This window comes from Pseudorasbora parva, chromosome 8 (genome assembly GCF_024679245.1).
Source record: "Pseudorasbora parva isolate DD20220531a chromosome 8, ASM2467924v1, whole genome shotgun sequence".
Classification (NCBI taxonomy): domain Eukaryota; kingdom Metazoa; phylum Chordata; class Actinopteri; order Cypriniformes; family Gobionidae; genus Pseudorasbora; species Pseudorasbora parva.
Window position 1 is genome coordinate 10,887,884 of NC_090179.1, and position 19,140 is coordinate 10,907,023.

Below are 19,140 nucleotides of genomic sequence, written 5' to 3' on the forward strand. Positions count from 1 at the left end.
ATATGGACTAACCCAGCAATTGGGTTGTTTTAACCCAGTGATTGGGTTGCCTTAAGCAAATATTTAACCCAACCCAATTGCTGGGTTAGTCCATATTTGACCCAACATTGGGTTAAAACAACCCAGCATTTTTTAGAGTGTAACCACGCCCTTAATTATACAGAACTTTAAGGCTTTATATTATGTAACAAATTAGTTATAAAAAAATTCACCCCCCTCACAGTTGGCAAAATTAGCCGTATAGACCCAAAACACAATTTGCTGTAAACATGTTTTGTTTCTGCTGTAAATTTGGGAAGTTTAACATGGTGCTCAATGAGATTCTGCTCCTTCTGGAGCCTGTGCCTAGCAGCCAGTCGATGTAAACATTCGGGGCTTAGCCCAAACCTAGGGGTGTCCGACTCCGGGGGCATACTCCCCCGGGGAGATTTTTTTCCATTTACATCAGCTAAATGCACTATTTTTCAGGCTGTTTGAGATAATAGAATGCCTAAAAATCTATATATATACTATCTGGGAAAATAAGTTACTCAGTAAAAAAAAAAAAAAATTCACCCAGTAGAGCCTACACAACCTGTTTTGTATCTAACTGTTCTCCAGTTGTAGTGAATCCAAAACACCAAACATGTTAAGGATGACTCATTTTAACCCCTGGCAAATAAAAAAGGCAACCATTATCTGACTATTTTTAAGTTAGCCTGCATAGGTGAAATTGGAATTTGGTGTAAACATCATTACTAATCTTTAGAGTTCAGTTTGGTTTACTTTGTGCTTAGCTGACAAATTTGCTACATCAGAATCCATGACCAATCAGATGTTGTTTTCGGCTGCAAACTTTCGCGGTTGGTTAGTTCTACAAAGGAAATGCCCATATTTGGATTAGACAGCGCTGTGTGTGAGACTGAGAGCTTTATAATGACACCAGGCATGACATGTTTCTGTGAATGGAGACGGCACGGGAGCTCGCGTTAGAATAACTTTGGATGATTTCAGGTAGAAATCTAAAGGCGCACGGTGACAAAATATAATGAAATAACACCCTTAAATGTGTAATGTAGCCTTTTTTTTATTGTGACATGAAAGCTTACATGTTAAGGGAGTAAACTGGCCCAAAATCTCAAAATTGACTTTGTTTTCACCTGTCGTGTCTCGCCTTAATAAGTAAAACCTAACGTTAATTCTAGATAGCCAGCAATACAGTCATGTAACTCAAGTGTTACAACAGCGGATTCACAAACCTGTAACACTTTCGTCTGACGCAGAATCTCTCTCTGGCCGGTGAGGTTTAGTGTTCCTTTTAAAAAAAATGTGTAGTGTCCATGTTAACTATAGTTAACTACGACGCCGGTGAAATACAAAAGCCCGCCAATCCCTTATGACAACGACGAAGAAGAAGATGTATATTCATCTTCGTTAGTTTTTATTGGCAGTTGGCATTGGCAAACAAGCTGGGGATTTTGCGACAGTCTATGTGTGCGGCGCATTGCCGACTGCCACACACACACGGTAAAGGAGCTTTTGTTTCATTTTTGCCGCTCAAGTCTGAAAGACTGAGAGGAAATGAAACAAAATGAATTGTTTTTTTTGTTTTTTTTTACTAAAAGATTCGGGGCTTTTGACAAAACATTCAGGGCTTAAGCCCTATTAGCCACCCCCCCCCCCCCCCCCGCTCCTCCCCTGTTTGACACTGTGAAGCTACTTTGAAACAATCATCATTGTAAAAGTGTTATATAAATAAAGTTAATTGATTTATTGATTGATTGATTGAAAGATGTGGTCGTCTGAGACAGCAGAGCGTAGCTAGCGCTCTGTAGAGAAGTTTGTCCATTCAGGGCTACTGTAGAAACATGGCGGCGCAAAATGGCGACTTCACTGTAAGGAGATCCATGGTGTATGGAGATAAGAATGGCTCATTCTAAGGTAATAAAAACATAACGGTTCATTATGTAAGGTCTTTATACACCACTGAAATCTAGTTATGTACATTATATTGCATTTTTGTCAATAGATCCTCATAAATATTACAAACTGCACCTTTAATTTTGGGAAGTTTTATTTTTTTATTTTCTTAGTTTTATTATTTTCTGTTCTGTTTGCTGTTCTGTTTTTTAAATGTGCTTTATAAATAAATATTGTATTGTGTTGTATTGTATTGTAATATCAGTGTATCCTTACCCTTTCGAAAATGAACCATGATTTTACTACAAATAAAACCAAAAACGATGATTATTGTAGTTAAACCATGCTAGCCACAAATGAACCATGGTTTTACTACAATAACCATGGTATTTGTGGTAAAACTGTCTTTATATAAATGGTAATCAATTAGCCAAAAAAAAGTTGTTACTACACTTTTACTATAATAAAACCATAGTTATTTTTCATAAAGGTAGTTTATGCAGTAGAAGCCATGAAATGTGGTTCAATTCTTTAGATAACATAAGTCATGCCACTTATAATCCTACAGCAAATTTTCTTGGAAGCAAAGTCATGTAGTTAGACAAACACACAAACCTTTACTTATCAGATGACACACTCACCTTGGATTACACACAGCTGGAGGATGTGGCCATGCATATTGCCAGAGAAACAGTCAGGCCATTGTTCTGCACAGCAAGGAATGACACCGTGGTGGAGAAAATATTTGCAATTGCTACAAAATATTAATTGTTAACAAAATATTAACCCCTTAACTTTCCTTTTTTGAGAATAGACATGAAAATGCATTATCCAAACTAAAAATTTAAGAATGCTTTGTAATATAGACCTTTGGTCTTGTTTTAAAGAAGACACTCAGCAGATTATTGCTGAAGTGAAAGCCATTCAAAAGATGAACGTATGAAAAAGGTATGGAAGTTTAAATTGACTCAAAATGAAAAAAAAAATACTGTTCTAAATATTTTTATTTTATACAAACATATTTTACAAAAAAGTTTCAATCTAAAATGACTATAAAATCAAAGCCATATGTCTAACCAAGTTGTGTTCCAAATTTGAAGTTGATATCACAAAAATTGAAGTTACCATGAGATTTTGTTTTTGGCGCAAAACCAAAAATGCCAGTTTCATCTGGATTTTTTGCAGTTTCCTGTAAAATTCTGTCCAAATAATAATAATAATACATTTTATTTAGAACGCACTTTATATCAAATAAAATCTCAAAGTGCTAAATATCACTTACATCCTAAAACAGTCACCAAATCTGACTCATACCTTTCCGACAATATGTGTTTTGTCAAGATTAGAAAAGATTTTGATTATAAAGTAGTTCAAATACATTTTGTAATGTGAAACATGACACCGCCCACTAGGGGAGGAGCCTAGAATAATTTAGAGTATCGTTTTCATGGTAGCGCAAAGTCTGATTTTAAAACTGTTTTCACAGGATGAATTTTGAGTTTGTACGCTTTCGAATGATACCTAATTTATGAGAATTACTCAAATATCTGATACGAAAAAACGTGATCCAAAAAATTAGCAGGGCGGTGACAGTTTAAGCTTCCTTTATGCATTTTCCTGTACATTTCTGTCCAAATAGCTATCTTATTTATACTATTTAAATACATCAAATAATTTTATTGAATTATGTATTCTTATGGATAATATATATTTAATCATTTGTCTGTACATACAGTATGTTTAATATTTTTAGGTCTTAAAAAAGTGCTAAGGCGATATATGGAATGTGTGTATATACTATTATTATCATCACGATTATTATATTATGATTCATATTACACTGAGAAAAAAATTATTTAAAAAAACTGATGAGAAATGATGACCAGCTATAGAGGCTAAATATTGTACCCTTTCCCTTCAAAATCAAAATCACCTAAAAATATTTCATCTTTTACTTTACGATAACAAGAAATGTAGGGGAAATGTGTGTAACGGTCACGTAAATAAAATCTATGGTTATGGTTATAAGTTAAAATATGGTTATGATCTTAAATTGATTTGTAAGATTAGCTCGAATACGATTTATGTGCTTGTTATAAAAATATATAAAAATAAAAAAGGCAAACTAACTAAATGTGGGATGTCGAACATTTTCCCCCCACAACAACACAATCAAGATTGTTTGACCTTAAATTTAAAGGGGTCACCATTTACACTTGTGACCCACCACTGTTCAACTTATAAAATACTCATCAAAGGATTTATTACATCTCCTGTCCCAAACAAATAACAGATCCTGCTGCTGTATTCTTACCTGAAGTGTTCCAGATAGGGTTATACAGTAATCCAGAGAGCTTGAACAGAGATCATGTTTCTCACAGTCAATACAGTAGCGATTTGTTGGGCACTGTGGGATGTGGCCAAAGTTAAATATTACTGAAAGCAAAGCAGCCTTTTTAGCCTTGAACTGACCACTGCAAACCTTCACCAGTGACTCATATAGGCTGCTGTGAATATTTTAGTGACGGCCTAAAATACCGTCTGAAATTCGCTGCTATTGTTTAAGTCAAAAGTGAGCATGTGAAAACCTCCCACGGCTCAATCCCTGTCTTCCATTCACTATCTCTTGGGGATCTCTTTAAGGTCACATCCTGTTTATTGAATTGGCACCACCCTGGTTGAACATTTCTGCTCTTTAAATACACACAATGTGTCCAGAATAGAACATAACGAAGCAGACAGCGCCTTTAAAACTCACTCTTTTAATGGTAAATAAGGGTATTTCCAACCATTCATTCCTGTCTACATACAAAGTGCATTATTATAACTGCCGGACAACTACAGAGAATGGCTTTCCCGAAGGTACTGACGTCACATTCAGACTGAAAACAGACACAATAGACTGAAAACGGAGGGAGTTATGACCCTTTTACAGTGTCATTATCTTATTTTAACCGCCACTTCAACTGGGGTTATAACCAACTTTGAAGCAGTTTGTGAAATCTAATTTTGCCCCAATGAAGTATGCATGTACAATAAAGTTTTTGGACACACCTTCACTCTTAAAAATAAAGGTTCTTAAATGGTTCTTTGGCAGGGTGTGTGGTTCCATGAAGAACCTTTCATGTCCAAAGAACCATTCCATTGCACAAAAGGTTCTTTGTAGTGAAAACAGGTTCTTTAGACTATAAAATGTTTAGGGAAAAATGTTTCTTTAAAGAACCTTTCACATTTTTGGTTCTTCCTGGCACCTTTATTTTTAAGGGTGTACTCAGTCTTTATTATTTCTATAATTTTCCATATTTCAGGATAATTAGAGAAATAGAAGCATGTCGTTTAGTGACCAAAAATATCAAACAAATCAATACTATTATATTTTAACTCAGCGGGTTATGAAATGTCTGAGGGCCCAAATGTTAAATTGTACATCAAGTAGAGATCTCATTCCTATTAAATTAGCTAAAGATTTTTAGGCAATTTCCAATCGTACCGTAAAATCAAACATTTATTTTTATGATTACGCTATTACCATGAGCTGTATAGACTCAGCAATATGCAAAATTATTAACATGACTTAATATTGACAATATTGACTTTTTAAATTGATTTCTCTTTCATGCTATTAGCAAAACAAACTATGGTCAATGTCCATACTCGTGAACCATATTTATCGTCATTTGGATAATTTTTCTTGAAAAAATCAAGTGATCAAGCATCTAAAATGTTTTCTTATGGCTAGCTTGCTAAGTGACTGATGAATTTGATCGAGCATATGAGTTTTCTCCTACCGTATATAACTTGAGAAAGCCTTTTAATTTGCAATGAGTTGCTTTTATTATTAGCATCGTAGCAAAGTGTGTCCAAACTTTGACTGGTAGTGTACTTCACAACACAGAGAGTTTTAGCAAGTTTTGGTTTGGCACATTTAAATAGTTCAGCACATCTATTTGGGATTCTACAGAACAAAGTCACAGAATGTTAGTTTAAAGGTTATAGAAATAGCTATCTTCTATATGTACAGTAAGATAAAAGACATCCCTTTAAAATTCACTTGGAACTCGCCACTTAAGCACCTCTAGCATTAAAGGGCATTTGGCAGCCTGATCATTAAAAGATAAGTCACAGTTATCATGGGGAGCTTGAAGTCGGGGTCCTGAGTGCATATTCTCCAGTGCAGTGGCGTCACATTTGGCTCGAGCAAAGCTTCGGTGAAGGTGTTTGTGGGTGATTTTGAATGGGGTGTCACTTCAAGCTGGAAGGTAAAGGGCATTGTAAGTGTATGTACAGGGTTGTGCGTTCATAAATGTGGAACATTAAAGGGTTAGTTCACCCAAAAATGAAATTGATGTCATTAACGACTCACCCTAAAGTCATTCGACAACCGTACGACCTCCGTTCATCTTCAGACACAGTTTAAGATATTTTATATTTAGTCCGAGAGCGTATCTAAGTGTATGCACACTATACTGTCCATGTCCCGAAAGGTAATAAAAACATCTTCATAGTAGTCCATATGGGACATCAGTGGGTTAACTTGAATCTCTTGAAGCATCGAAAATACATTTTGGTCTAAAAATAACAAAAACTACGACTTTATTCAGCATTGTCTTCTCTTCCGTGTTTGTTTTCAATCCTCAAATAAAGATTTGAACGGTTATGAATCGGCGTATTGATTCATGATTCGGATCGCGTGTCAAACTGCCAAACTGCTGAAATCACGAGACACTGGCGATCTGAATCATGAATCAATACGCTGATTCACGACCGTTCAAATCTTTATTTGAGGATTGAAAACAAACACGGAAGAGAAGACAATGCTGAATAAAGTCGTAGTTTTTGTTATTTTTGTACCAAAATGTATTTTTGATGCTTCAAGAGATTCTAGTTAACCCACTGATGTCCCATATGGACTAGTTTGATGATGTTTTTATTCCCTTTCTGGACATGGACAATATAGTGTGCATACATTTAGATATGCTGTCGGACTAAATATAAAATATCTTAAACTGTGTGTGAAGATGAACGGAGGTGGAACGACATTAGGGTGTCATTATTTCCTTTTTGGGTGAACTAACCCTTTAAAGGTTGCTGGTCAGCATCATGATATCCACACACACATGCTGTTGATTGCCACAAAGAATACAAAAAACAACAGAAAAATTGGAAAATGTGTTTATAGGTCAAGTCAGCTTCATTTATATAGCCCTTTTCACAATATAGATTGTTTCAAAGCAGCTTTACAGTGATGACAGGAACTTAATGGAAGAGAGATTGTTTTGGCTGTACATCAGCTCTAGAAAAAAAGTTATCGTTCAGATAAAGTACGTTTTTGATTGATTCATTTCCGTTGTAAAAAAAAACCCTTAGTTATTTACTTTGGGCCCACTTACACGACACCAATTTTAACTAAAATAAAAAAAATGTATGCATTCTGGCAACAGTGTTTGGTGGCTTGAGAACGCAAACTTTTTAGTTTTGAAACGATACCATTATCCTCTTTGTGTAAACTTCAATAAAATGTGAATCTTTGAGAATTCAAACACCAGTCAAAGACTTTGTGCAGTCTATAGGCAAATGCGTTTGAGTACGTATGTGCGCAGGCACGAAGTTTCTCTTTACAAAATGACTGCCAAATGACTTGCCTGGCATGCATAATACAGCGTTTTGCTATAGTAACATGATTAATAGTAATTAGGCTTGCCACTACACCATATCGTTATGTACATTGAACAAAATTCTCAATATCACCACATAATGAATTAATAAATTAGTTATACTACTACAAGTGTATCCAACCCTACAAGTGTATTGGATACACTTGTAGCAGTATAACTAATTTGTTAAGCAGTTGTTAAGCAGTATGTATCTCTGTATCTAATATTTAGGAAATAGGGCTTGAACGGTTCAAATTACACACGGTTGGGTTTTTATCACAGTTTTAGGGTCATGGTTTCGGTACGGTTCAGTATGTGCTATGCTCAGGGTAATTAGAACACTTGTCAACTACAAGCAACCGCACAAATACATACAATAGAGCAAAGATGCATATAAAAGTATCATATATCAGAATATATCAGTAATCAAATACAAAATAACATTGCATATTATAATCTTCTGTATAAATTAAAGAAAGCTGAATTCTTATTTAAGTTACAAAAGATATTCAGTCACAGCAGTGATTTCTTCGTCATTTGTTGTTTGATTAACATTACAAATACAGACAGGCTTCTTTGCCCTTAAGAAATAATGCATGGAAAGAGTACACAGCGCGCTATCAACACCCCAAAGACTCGAGCGTGATTCAGATTTGATCATCATTGTTGTAATGTATATTGGGAAGCCAGAATGTGTATCCATCAACAGAAACATTTAGAAACCTAACTCTGAGTGCCAGTTTTACCCATTTTTATTTTCAAGAAACCATATTATAGATGCCTCATCAGATTTGAGATGAACCGTGCAAGTGCGCGCCGAACCGTGTGTAGAGAACTGAGAACCGCTCCACCCCTAGTAGGAAACTCCAACTTTAGAGGAGTTATCATTTCATTAGTTTGTGTTATTTTTAATGTTTTGCTGAGTGTGTCCGAGAGTGACAGCAGCAATTTCCTCTCCTGTACACCTCTCAGATGTATCTCTGTTCTTATGGGATCAGAATACAATATGCACACCTTTGAGCTGAGGTGCTCATTTGATAAAATAAAGTTGTTAAAGGGGGGGTGAAATGCTGTTTCATGCATACTGAGCTTTTTACACTGTTAAAGACTTGGATTCCCATCCTAAACATAGACAAAGTTTCAAAAACTAATGTTGGACCTTTGATGGAGTATTTCTGTGTCAAAAATACTCCTTCTGGTTTCTCACAAGTTTCGGCAAGTTTTTTTTGAGTATGGCTCGACGTTAATAGAGCGGAAGGTCCTTGTATGGGCCGTACGGGCTCTTCTCTCGGTAGGGTGCGCACGCGTGACTAGAGCGAGAGAGGAAATGCACGCCCATAAACACTCTCTCAGGTGCAGATCCAGTCGATCCAGGCGCCGCGCTCCACTTTATTCCTATGGGTGACATCAAGCGACTTCAACGCTTCAGCACAGCATTCCGGGAAGGCAGCGCTGCATTTGAACCGATTTGAACGCAGAAATGACGGGAAGCTTCACAACATCGTAAACATCTGTAAACGACACCATCACGTGCTTCGTCATTCAAATGCGCTAATGTTACTCCATTGTTTGTATAACGTTACACTAGTCTGACGTGCAAAACCGTTTTGCTTGCTACTGCTAAGGTTTAGTCGCATACAATAGTCCATAAACCGAATCATGTCCTCATAAACTGCGAGTAAAGACAAATGTTGACAGGCCACTAAATACAGTACATACCACAGAGACGGACGTCCTGCTGCTGCTGTTTCTCCTGTTCAATTTATTTCAGCCTCTGAATGATTCTGGATCATATATCTATTAGCTGAGATCGATAGCCATGGGTTTCTCCACGCTTGAGGACGTCACCGCTTTGCGCGCTCGTCATTCTTTAGCTCCGCCCACTCAATACGCCTCCAGGCGCTCGTTTTTTTCCGGAAAGACTTGGTACACCCTATATTTCTTTTATAAATATAATAAAACTAAAGACTTTTCGGAGATATGAAGGATGCAATACTACTCTATAGGTACTCAAGATTGTGAGTGTTTCACCCCCCCCTTTAAGTGTGTCATTATGCAGGAGCTGCTAGTGATCTGGACTGTTATTTTAAAGTGGAAAATGTTCTCTTTAAAATAATGGTCCAGATCACCAGTAGTCCTTAAAGAGTGATTGGGTACTTGAGTAATTAGTGATGCATTTTATTACTTTATTCAGAGTAACAAAGGACAATTTTTAAGAACTACTAGTGATCTAACAATGTTTTCCACTTTAAAATAATGGACCAGATCACTAGAAGTTCCTGCATAAGGACTAGGTAACACTTAAGTAATCAGTGATGCACTTTATGACCACATTGAGCGTAAAAAATACAATTTCTCACATCTCAGACATGTTACGGTTGTGATTAGTAATTGATTAGTAATTCTTTATAACTTTTCCTTGTTACCTATTAGTTACGCCAGTCTCATTCAGTAACTATCACCTAATAAGGAACTATCTTAGTCCTGAATTCAATATTACTGATTAGTTCAGCTTTTTTCTCTATAAGTTAATAGTAGCTGAAGTGTTAAAGGGATAGTTTACTTTGAAATTAAATGTTGATATGTTTTGTCTTACCTCATGGGCATCCGAGATGTCGGAGTATTTGTTTCCCCAGAAGTTTCAATTTTGATCATTTTAGGTCAAACCGTTCTTGTCTGTGCCTCACATAATGCAGGTCTATGGTCACCACCTCAAAGAGCATACACAGAGAAGTCCAAATTAAACAATCCCCCATCGTAAGTACACACTGATGGCCTAAGACACGAAACGAGCGGTTTGTGTGAGAAAACGAACAGTATTTATGTCGTTTTTACCTCTTGTTCACCACTACGTCCGACTGATCCGAGGGCGCATGCGTGTTTCCTGTTGTGACATTCGTGCGTTCTGGCTTTAGTCTGCGCAAGCGCGGAAAGTGCCGGAAGTGCGTGCGTCTCGCGCGTACGTCTCTCATTGTTTACACAGAAATTTGGAAAGTGTTACCTTTCACTGTGAAGATCTAAACATATTTAGACGTACAGAACATCGCAATGGAAGAAGATTTCGATTTATTAACAGACAACGTTTAATTTTTTTCACAACCATATTTATTTGAACCAGAATACACTGGTCAAGAATGTGATACCACTTCCAGCGCTTTCCGCGCTTGCGCAGACTAAAGCCAGAACGCGCGAATGTCACCACAGGAAACACGCACGCGCGCCCTCAGATCAGTCGGACGTAGTGGTGTACAAGAGGTAAAAACGATATAAATACTGTTCGTTTTCTCACACAAACCGCTCGTTTCGTGTCTTAGGCCATCAGTGTGTACTTACGATGGGGGATTGTTTAATTTGGACTTCTCTGTGTATGCTCTTTGAGGTGGTGACCATAGACCTGCATTATGTGAGGCACAGACAAGAACGGTTTGACCTAAAATGATCAAAATTGAAACTACAGTAGAAACAAATACTCCTACATCTCGGATGCTTATTATTCTAAAGTGTTACCAAGTTTGGATATAACTCTGATTGAGTTGGTCTGAAAGAAGAAAGTCACATACACATAGGATGGCTTGAGGGTGAGTAAATCATAGACTAATTTTCATTTTAAAGTGAACTACTCCTTTAAGATGCATTTTGGTCTTTCGGACCACAAGTAGATGAGGGAGACACCCCTGTTTACACTGTTTTGTCCACTTTCAACCACTTCTGTTCTGATTTCTTCAAGGGGAGGTAAATGTATGGTTTTTTTTTTTTAGATCTTTTGATCAATGGACAAAATATTTACATAAGAGTTTTTGTGTTTTTCCATTGCCCAGAGACGATGGAAAAACATAGAGAGCAGCAGCTTTAGTTTCTGCTCTGACAGCCACAAGATAACGCAGAACGCTGTGAGTGTGTGTTAGAAATCAGGAATGGCCAGAACATTGTGCTCGGGTCGTTTTTCATCTTCAAACCAAACTTGAGTCTGGCAATGAATGAAGTTCACAACTCACGTTCACAACTCAAGAATTAAGTTTTTTATCTTCAAACCAAACTTGAGTCTTCAGCCGACAAAGTTTAAATCCGGTCTGTCTATTGAGCTTCCCATAATGTCCATGCATGAGGTCAGTCGGCGGAGAGTAGGCGTCTTTTGAGTTTAGCGTTTTCACTACAAAATCAACACTCCACTCATTTTAATTGATTAATGATTTTACTATTGTATTTTTTACTATTGTCTTTCATCGAAGCATTATTTTTCTGTTTATCACTGTAAAGCTGCTATGAAACAATCTGTATTGTATAAAGTGCTATATAAATAAAGGTGACTTGATGACCATGCTTGACATTTAAATGCTGATCCATGCATTTATTCACTGACCTATAAAATAATATATAATGACCAATAAAATACTGGGATGGACAGTGGCGGTAATATAGATCAAAGCTCATGTGAGCACTTAAATTGGTCAGAAAGAATGATTGCTTTCTAAAATCACAGTGTAATAAGAACATAGCCTAAATTAACATCCCAATGTGCTGTTGAAACTGATTTAAAAGATTATTCAACTTTTCTACTTGTCATATTGCGTCTTATTAATTATTAATTTAATTTCATCAATATATCCCAAACGATACATCGATACATCAATACAGTTCATGTAAAAAATGTTGTGTAAAAATATTAAGGATTTGTCATTCTTGACTTCACAGTCACTGGTTTATCACACTTGCCTTCTAGGTGTTCATTGTAAGGGCATTACTGAAAATCATTCATATAAGTCATTACATGTTTTTTTGTTTTGTTTGAATAAAATTTCTCCCATAACTGTATTTGACCATCTGACAGCTAACCGACCATCTAATGGTCTCTCTCTTTTCATACTGGAAGTTACCTTTAGTGCCACCTTGAGACTCAATACAGTAAGACATTAACTCAAATGAATCACTATTACAATTTTAATTTTACATATTAATAAGTCGGATAATGTACAACAAGCTGGTCATAAACACAAAATAAACTCTTTTGCTTTATAATTAATTTGAGTCCTGATCACCCTGTTGTGGTTTATTTTTAGACAATGACTGGCTAAATGTAAATTACCCCTATATTATAAATAACTTTACTTTCTGAGGTCCTTTTGTAACATCAGTTAATGGATTTCTAGAAATAGCCTTCTTATTAGAATGAAACAGTCTATTTTTGTGACATGAACAGCAGTACTTAAATGAACTTATTCTTAAAACTTAGTACTTTAATAACAGTACTCTTGTCAATAGATTTTCTGGTGGAGCAGAATAAAAACAATCATATAACACTAACCATAACTAGGAGGGCATAGTTAATCTCCCGGATTCACAGACAAGGCTTAAGACTATAGTCCCAGACTTAAAATCATGTTTTTAACTCAAAGAATTTTGCACTGATATATGTTTAAAAATGTCAGCGCCATTGTTTTGTCTCAAGATACGCACCAGTGATGTATTTTTTTTTTCTAAGGCACTTTTATAAAAGCCACTTAAACACCCTAGTTGAACTAAGAAGGCCTAATCCTGGCCTAATCTAAACCCTGTTGGTGAAACCAGGAATATATAAATAAATACTCTTTTGGGATGAAAATTTAATATATGAAAGTTACAGTATCTTTTCATAGTGCAATTATGCAACTTAAAAGATCAAGGAAAAAATATTCCTCATAACTTTTAGCCTATGAGGTAAATAGCAAGGATTTCTTTTAAACATGCTCATAAACAAATCCAATTTGATTTAAGATGACATATAAATGTATGTCAATACTGATGGGATCTTTCTTTTAAGCAATCAACTGTCTTTGGTTCACCAGGAAGACAAATATCTTTAGTCCTGGACACTTTTGTTTTTACTCTAGCAAATGGTATCCTACAGCGCCACCAAGTGGCAGAGAAGACAAAAGAAACACATGTATTACCTGTGTGGGAAAATCCAGGTCCAAAATCCTCCGTTTCAAAACGCTAGTCTTCCTGTGAATGACAGAAATCACAAAGTTAATAGCATATTGTTCCTAGATCTGCTATAAATGCTTCCTGTATAATGTGCCTGGCCATGAATTGATGCTATTTTTCATTATTATTTAGTTTTATTAATCATTTTGGTGCATCTTGGTTCTTAGAGGTAAACAATACAAGCCTGAACAAAATTGTTATATCTATAAATTAATTATTAATCAAACTGTGTATTGAACAAGTGTATTGATTATTCATTGGTATATTAAATTAGTTATCTATAAGCAGCATCAGCATATTGAAATAGTCAGATGCTATAAAAAATATATGAAGACACAATTTCTTCAAGACAAGTTTTGTTGTTGTCTTTTTAAAGTATTATAAAATATATTGAACACCAGACAATAGTTTTAACATGTCCCTCAGAAAACTAAGAAGCAAGGAATTCCAGCCAGTTTAAAGCAGAAGGGTTTGTGGATGTTGTTGATTGAGCTACCTTTCTTTTTTAACGGCTCTTTAACATGCTCTCTCACTCTAGAGTTATGACATTAACAATACCCTAAGACCCAATGCTAAGATAAAAGGAAATTTTTCACAGCATTTTTTACACCACACCAAAACAACATTCTCTGCATTTCGATCTCATCTGAATGTCAACCATGCCACCCTAAAAAAAGCAGAGTTCATGTCCTCCTTCAATACAATATTTTCAAACCAACGTGCATTGCATGCAGATGGTCTTGCTCAACGTCTGAATTTTTCCCAATGCATTAACATCATGTTTACATTGGTTCATTAAACTCGTTGGTGCACATTGAACAAATGTATTTTCTTCACTCTAGTCCTTCAAACAAAACAGCCATGTATATATTCCATAAGCTCTATTCGGACGGGATTAGATTAACATGGGGACGTGGGGGTAAAGTAATTTTACCTCAGGACGTCTGTAATATTAATGGTCAATTCGCATGAGATAAGACATCTCAGTAAAGCTAGCAGAAGTGGGAGGAGTAACTCGCTTTACACACCACGGTAACCTCCGTGTCGTCATGTGTGTATGACGTTGCTGTTATCACGTGAGCAAACACACATGAGCGCCAGTCTGAACTCCGTCTACAATATAATGTGTGTTTTAATAAACAGTTCGGTCCAGTCGAACTATTCTGATTTGATTGTGTTTGTAATAGACACTTTCCTAGAGCTAAAATAAGTGTTGTGCCTCTAATAAGTGCTTTTGATCTTCTTTTTGCTTTAAATGATATGCGGAAAATACTGGAGGTTTGCCACAGAGTTGTCCCTCCACCTACAACGCAACCGAATGCTTCAAGCGCCTCAAAACTCGTAAACTCATAAACTTTTAAAAAGGAAATGATGGAATTTTACCTCACATTTTTACGGCGGGTCTATTCAAACGGGATTAGTATTACCCCAGGTCATTTTTCCGGACCTTTTTACAGAAGGTAAAAGTCTTGGTAATCTATACTGACATTGTCCGTAATGACTACCGAGATGACACATTCAGATGGGACTAAAATCACAGAGAACCTCTGGTAAGAATTACTTTACCCCCACGTCCCCATGTGAATCTAATCCTGTCCGAATAGGGCTTTAGAAACGACGAGTGAAGGAGGAGAAGACAAACTGAAACCCTGACTTTATTTGGCCATCTGGATGATGACATTGTGTTGCATTATCATTTCTTGTTCTTGAATTTCCCTTGACTTAAAAGTGCACAAGCTAACTTTCCCTTCCATAGGTTCAGTCGATGCTGTGTCGGTAGCGGGAAAAACCTCCAGGTGTGAAGATTGTCTGAAGCCCATCGAGTCTCTCTCTCTCTCTCTCTCTCTCTCTCTCTCTCTCTCTCTCTCTCTCTCTCTCTCTCTCTCTCTCTCTCTCTCTCTCTCTCTCTCTCTCTCTCTCTCTCTCTCGTGGTGGCATCGAAGGAAAACTATGGGCTAAGGCTACACTCAGGGTATATGCAATTGCTTGTTGACATTCTTTGATTTCCTGCTTAATTTGTGGGCCAAGAGAAGGCCTTTCTGCTTCTTGGGTTTTCCGTGGTCCTGCAGATATGAAAGAACTAACAGAATAAACCTATGAAAGGGACCATCACAGTTCTCTGTGTAGGGAACGAGATGTTGAGAATACTCCTCAGCTCTGCTTTTGCTTCTATCATTGCAAGCAGGTACTTTTGAGGCACAGGCGATGAGTGCCTTGATGGGTGATGCAAGTGTCATCAGCCAATTAATTTGCATGATTCTTTACAGGCTTTAGACAATTGTCACACCTGGAGGGTGTTCCCTTAAGAGTCAGAAAGAAATTACAAAGATTTGTTTAAGTCTGATTAAACAAAACACTAAGAATAAAGACTTTTTGTCTTCATTGAACACACTGACTCAACAATTACCATGTTAACATGTTAAACTGTTAAAATGTTTTAAGTATCTTATTTTGTAGTATTTGTTTGATCAAGTTAAAGCTTGTGTAAGTGATGTTAGCCATCCTGCTAATTTCAAGTCAGTTCACTTTCTGAGCCACAGTTCAAAGAAATGTGGGTTCAAAGAAACAAAGTATCAAAGGCATGTGAGAACACTCCTGAGCTATGAAAAAGTAATGCCCTATGAACTAAAAAAAAACATGAAACTGTAAGGCCGAGAGCTGTGGGAGCCAAGCTAGGCCTTGTCACTGGTATTGCTCCGCTCCCACAGCTCTTGGCCCCACCCTGCTTCACTGCACAAGAACCTATTTCACTGACTCCTGATAAATAGCAGGGACATTTTATGTGTGATATTTCAAAAATGGATAGATTGCAGCAGCTTTTAACACTGCAACAGTAAGAAAATAATCAAGCAATCAATGACAAATATAATGGCAAAATGTATTCAGATGAAAGTACAGTATCTAGTTCAGTGGTTCTTGCCTTTTCTGACTCAAATACAATATTTGAAGGTTCCCAAGGCTGCTCATTTTCAAAGTTTTATTGATCGAAATAAGGATTTAAAATATAGTAAAATAATAAAATAAAATAATTAAAATTATAAAAATTAATACAATAAATTTCATTCAAGATTATAAATACCAATGGTTTACTTTCGAAGTGGAACTTCAACACTGCGTCTTTTGGTGTTGATGCTATAAGGAACATCATAAGCATGACCGGTATATGAAACACATGTAACCATACCCCAATATTTATGGTGGATGGCAGTCCATGACGTCACAAGCAGAACACCCGCTGTGAGTATAAAAGGCAAAATACTTTGGAAAGTGTGCCTGCATGTCCTAGTTTTATGACACCTGAGGACACCCATAATCTTTGGCCATCACAACACACAATCAGAACCCGAGGGGGTTGGATGCGCTATATGTGACAAGTTTACAGAAAGGAAGCTCTGCTCATGCTTGGCCCTCTTGTTGAGCAAGCGGTTTGGGTCCCGCTGCTGCCGCAGTTGACATTGAGACTCGTGGGATATGCAGGTCGAGCTGACAGGAATTTGAGAAAGGGATTTCTTAAGTTGCCAACTTTCTCTAAACTTTGTGTGGCCTTCAGATTAGCTTAATTAGCATAGAGAGATTCATGCAATGGATTTCCATGGTGAGCATCCACATCCAAGCCTTACATTACCATGTGCAATGCAAAGCGGCAGATGCAGTGGTGTAAAGCACGCCGCCACTTTACACTAGAGCAGTGGAGACGTGTTCTCTGGAGTGACCAATCACACTTCTCTTTCTGGCAATCGGATGGACGAGTCTCGGTTTGGCAGTTGCAAGAAGAACAGTACTTGCCTGACTGCATTGTACCAAGTGTAAAGTTTGGTAGAGGAAGGATTGTGGTGTGGGGGTTGTTTTTCAGGAGTTGGGCTTGGTCCCTTAGTTCCAGTGAAAGGAACTCGTAATGCTTCAGTATACCAAGACATTTTGGACAATTAAATGCGAACTAGGCCTTCTTGTCCAGCACCAGTGGCTAACCTCACAAATGTGCTTCTAGAAGAATAGTCAACAATTCCCATAAACACACTCCTAAACATTGTGGAAAGCCTTCCCAGAAGAGTTGAAGTTGAGTGGACCAACTCCATATTAAACCCTACGGATTAGGAATAGGATGTCATTAAAGTTCATGTGCATGTAAAGGCAGGCATCCCAAAAATTTGCTGTGAGTATATAAAAAATTTATCTTTGCTAACTGCTGAAGTTCACCAATGAATATTGGAGTGTGGTAACACTTGCGACGCTGGCCACACTGATGACGTTTCCCATACTTGTCAACACCAAGACGCAGCGTATATGCAACCTGAGATTATTTACATGTTTTTTAAAATAATTTTTTACTCACTTGGGACCCCCTTGGAAATGTGCTGAGGACCCCAAGAGGGCCCTGGACCCCTGATTGAGAACCACTGATCTAGTCAATCTGAAAGATGTCAAACACAACTAATTACATGCACTGGTGCCCCTGGCCTCCACCCACCACAACATGCTGAAATGAGCTAAAATGTGCTAGAGTACCTCTGAGGCATGTTCCTCTTCCTCCTGCGATAAAGGAATTTGGTATTAAAACTTAAGAATGCATCAATGTATTTTCGGTGAAAAAAAAGCCAACTACTGAAAGAGGAAAAGGTTATGGTTGTGGATATATGTGTGTGTTTCCACAATAAAGAAAGATGATAGAAGTGACAACCACAGGGAAAAAAACTTCTATGATTTCAGCTCCTGTAACATAAGTGAGGGATGGAATGGCTGGAAAAGAAAAGAATAGAAGAAAAGAAGACATGGGAGGAAAGCATGAAGCAGCAGCTGATGGTCATAGAGATGAGTTTACTGCAGCTGAATGTGGATAGTAAAATTATGAAATAATCACTATAGTCATGGCCGTGTGGTTGGCATATGAGTTTGAATTTTGCATCTGCACAACATGATCACATTATTATTATTCAAAGTTATTCATACGTACAGTCTAGTGTATTTGTCTTAGTAGCTTTTTTATTTTTAGAATCTGTTAATTTGTTAAAAATGTATGTTTCGGTGAAAATGTAGTAAAAACATTATTAAAAAAAAGTGCATATTACATACCTATAACAAAAAATAACAGAAGATAAAAAATTTTTTGTGAACTTGTAATGTTATTTGTTGTATTGTTGCAATATTTTTTATTTTTGCCAACTGTAAAGTTTCCTTTAATGTTAGGCCATGTTTCAGATTTGGGTCTGTATTTCTCTTTAGGTAAATAAAACTAAAACAAACTGAAAAAGATTTATGAAAATCTTTAAATGTTGTCAAACTAAATGATGAATTATTACAATAAATCATGACTAATGTATTTGTTTGATCAACAATACAGTGAAAACAGAAATAAAACATTAATTAAAAACATTTAATATCTTAATATAAATATAAAAAATTATACTGGCTGCAATATTGACAAGTTATACATTGGAAAAGAAATGAACACTGGCTATCATAAATGTAATTGTAATCAATTATTACATTTAATTATTAATGCATTAAATTGACATTCTCAGGAACATTTATTGTGATGCACTGATGCCTTTTTAGACACCTACTTCCTAACTAAAATTAGCTACATTTATGTCATGTTATATTATCCACTAAGGGACTTCAGTTATGA

General features: G+C 36.6%; 2 protein-coding genes across 10 annotated transcripts in view; both read right to left on the reverse strand.

The window, feature by feature from the left end:
• Positions 1–4,351, reverse strand: part of igsf5b (immunoglobulin superfamily, member 5b) — a 40,719-nt gene extending 36,368 nt beyond the window's left edge. The window contains exons 1-2 of one of the 3 annotated variants that reach the window (XR_010906702.1): positions 4,214–4,351; positions 2,541–2,606 (exon numbers count right to left, since the gene is read on the reverse strand). Coding sequence is in view for 2 of the 3 variants with exons in the window: in XM_067450079.1 (XP_067306180.1) it covers positions 2,541–2,577 (37 nt within the window). In the remaining variant the exon portion in view is untranslated. Of the gene's footprint in view, positions 1–2,540; positions 2,654–4,213 lie in introns of all 3 variants that reach the window. The other 2 variants (XM_067450079.1, XM_067450080.1) reach the window with 2 other exon arrangements.
• Positions 4,352–6,054: 1,703 nt separating this feature from the next.
• Positions 6,055–19,140, reverse strand: part of sh3bgr (SH3 domain binding glutamate-rich protein) — a 37,738-nt gene continuing 24,652 nt past the window's right edge. For 5 of the 7 annotated variants that reach the window (XM_067450082.1, XM_067450081.1, XM_067450084.1 and 2 more), the window contains 3 exons: positions 18,021–18,044; positions 13,481–13,532; positions 6,055–6,151 (listed from right to left, as the gene is read on the reverse strand). In XM_067450082.1, coding sequence (XP_067306183.1) covers positions 13,524–13,532; positions 18,021–18,044 — 33 coding nt within the window. In that variant the 3' untranslated portion in view covers positions 6,055–6,151; positions 13,481–13,523. The remainder of the gene's footprint in view (positions 6,152–13,480; positions 13,533–18,020; positions 18,045–19,140) is intronic. The other 2 variants (XM_067450083.1, XM_067450087.1) reach the window with 1 other exon arrangement.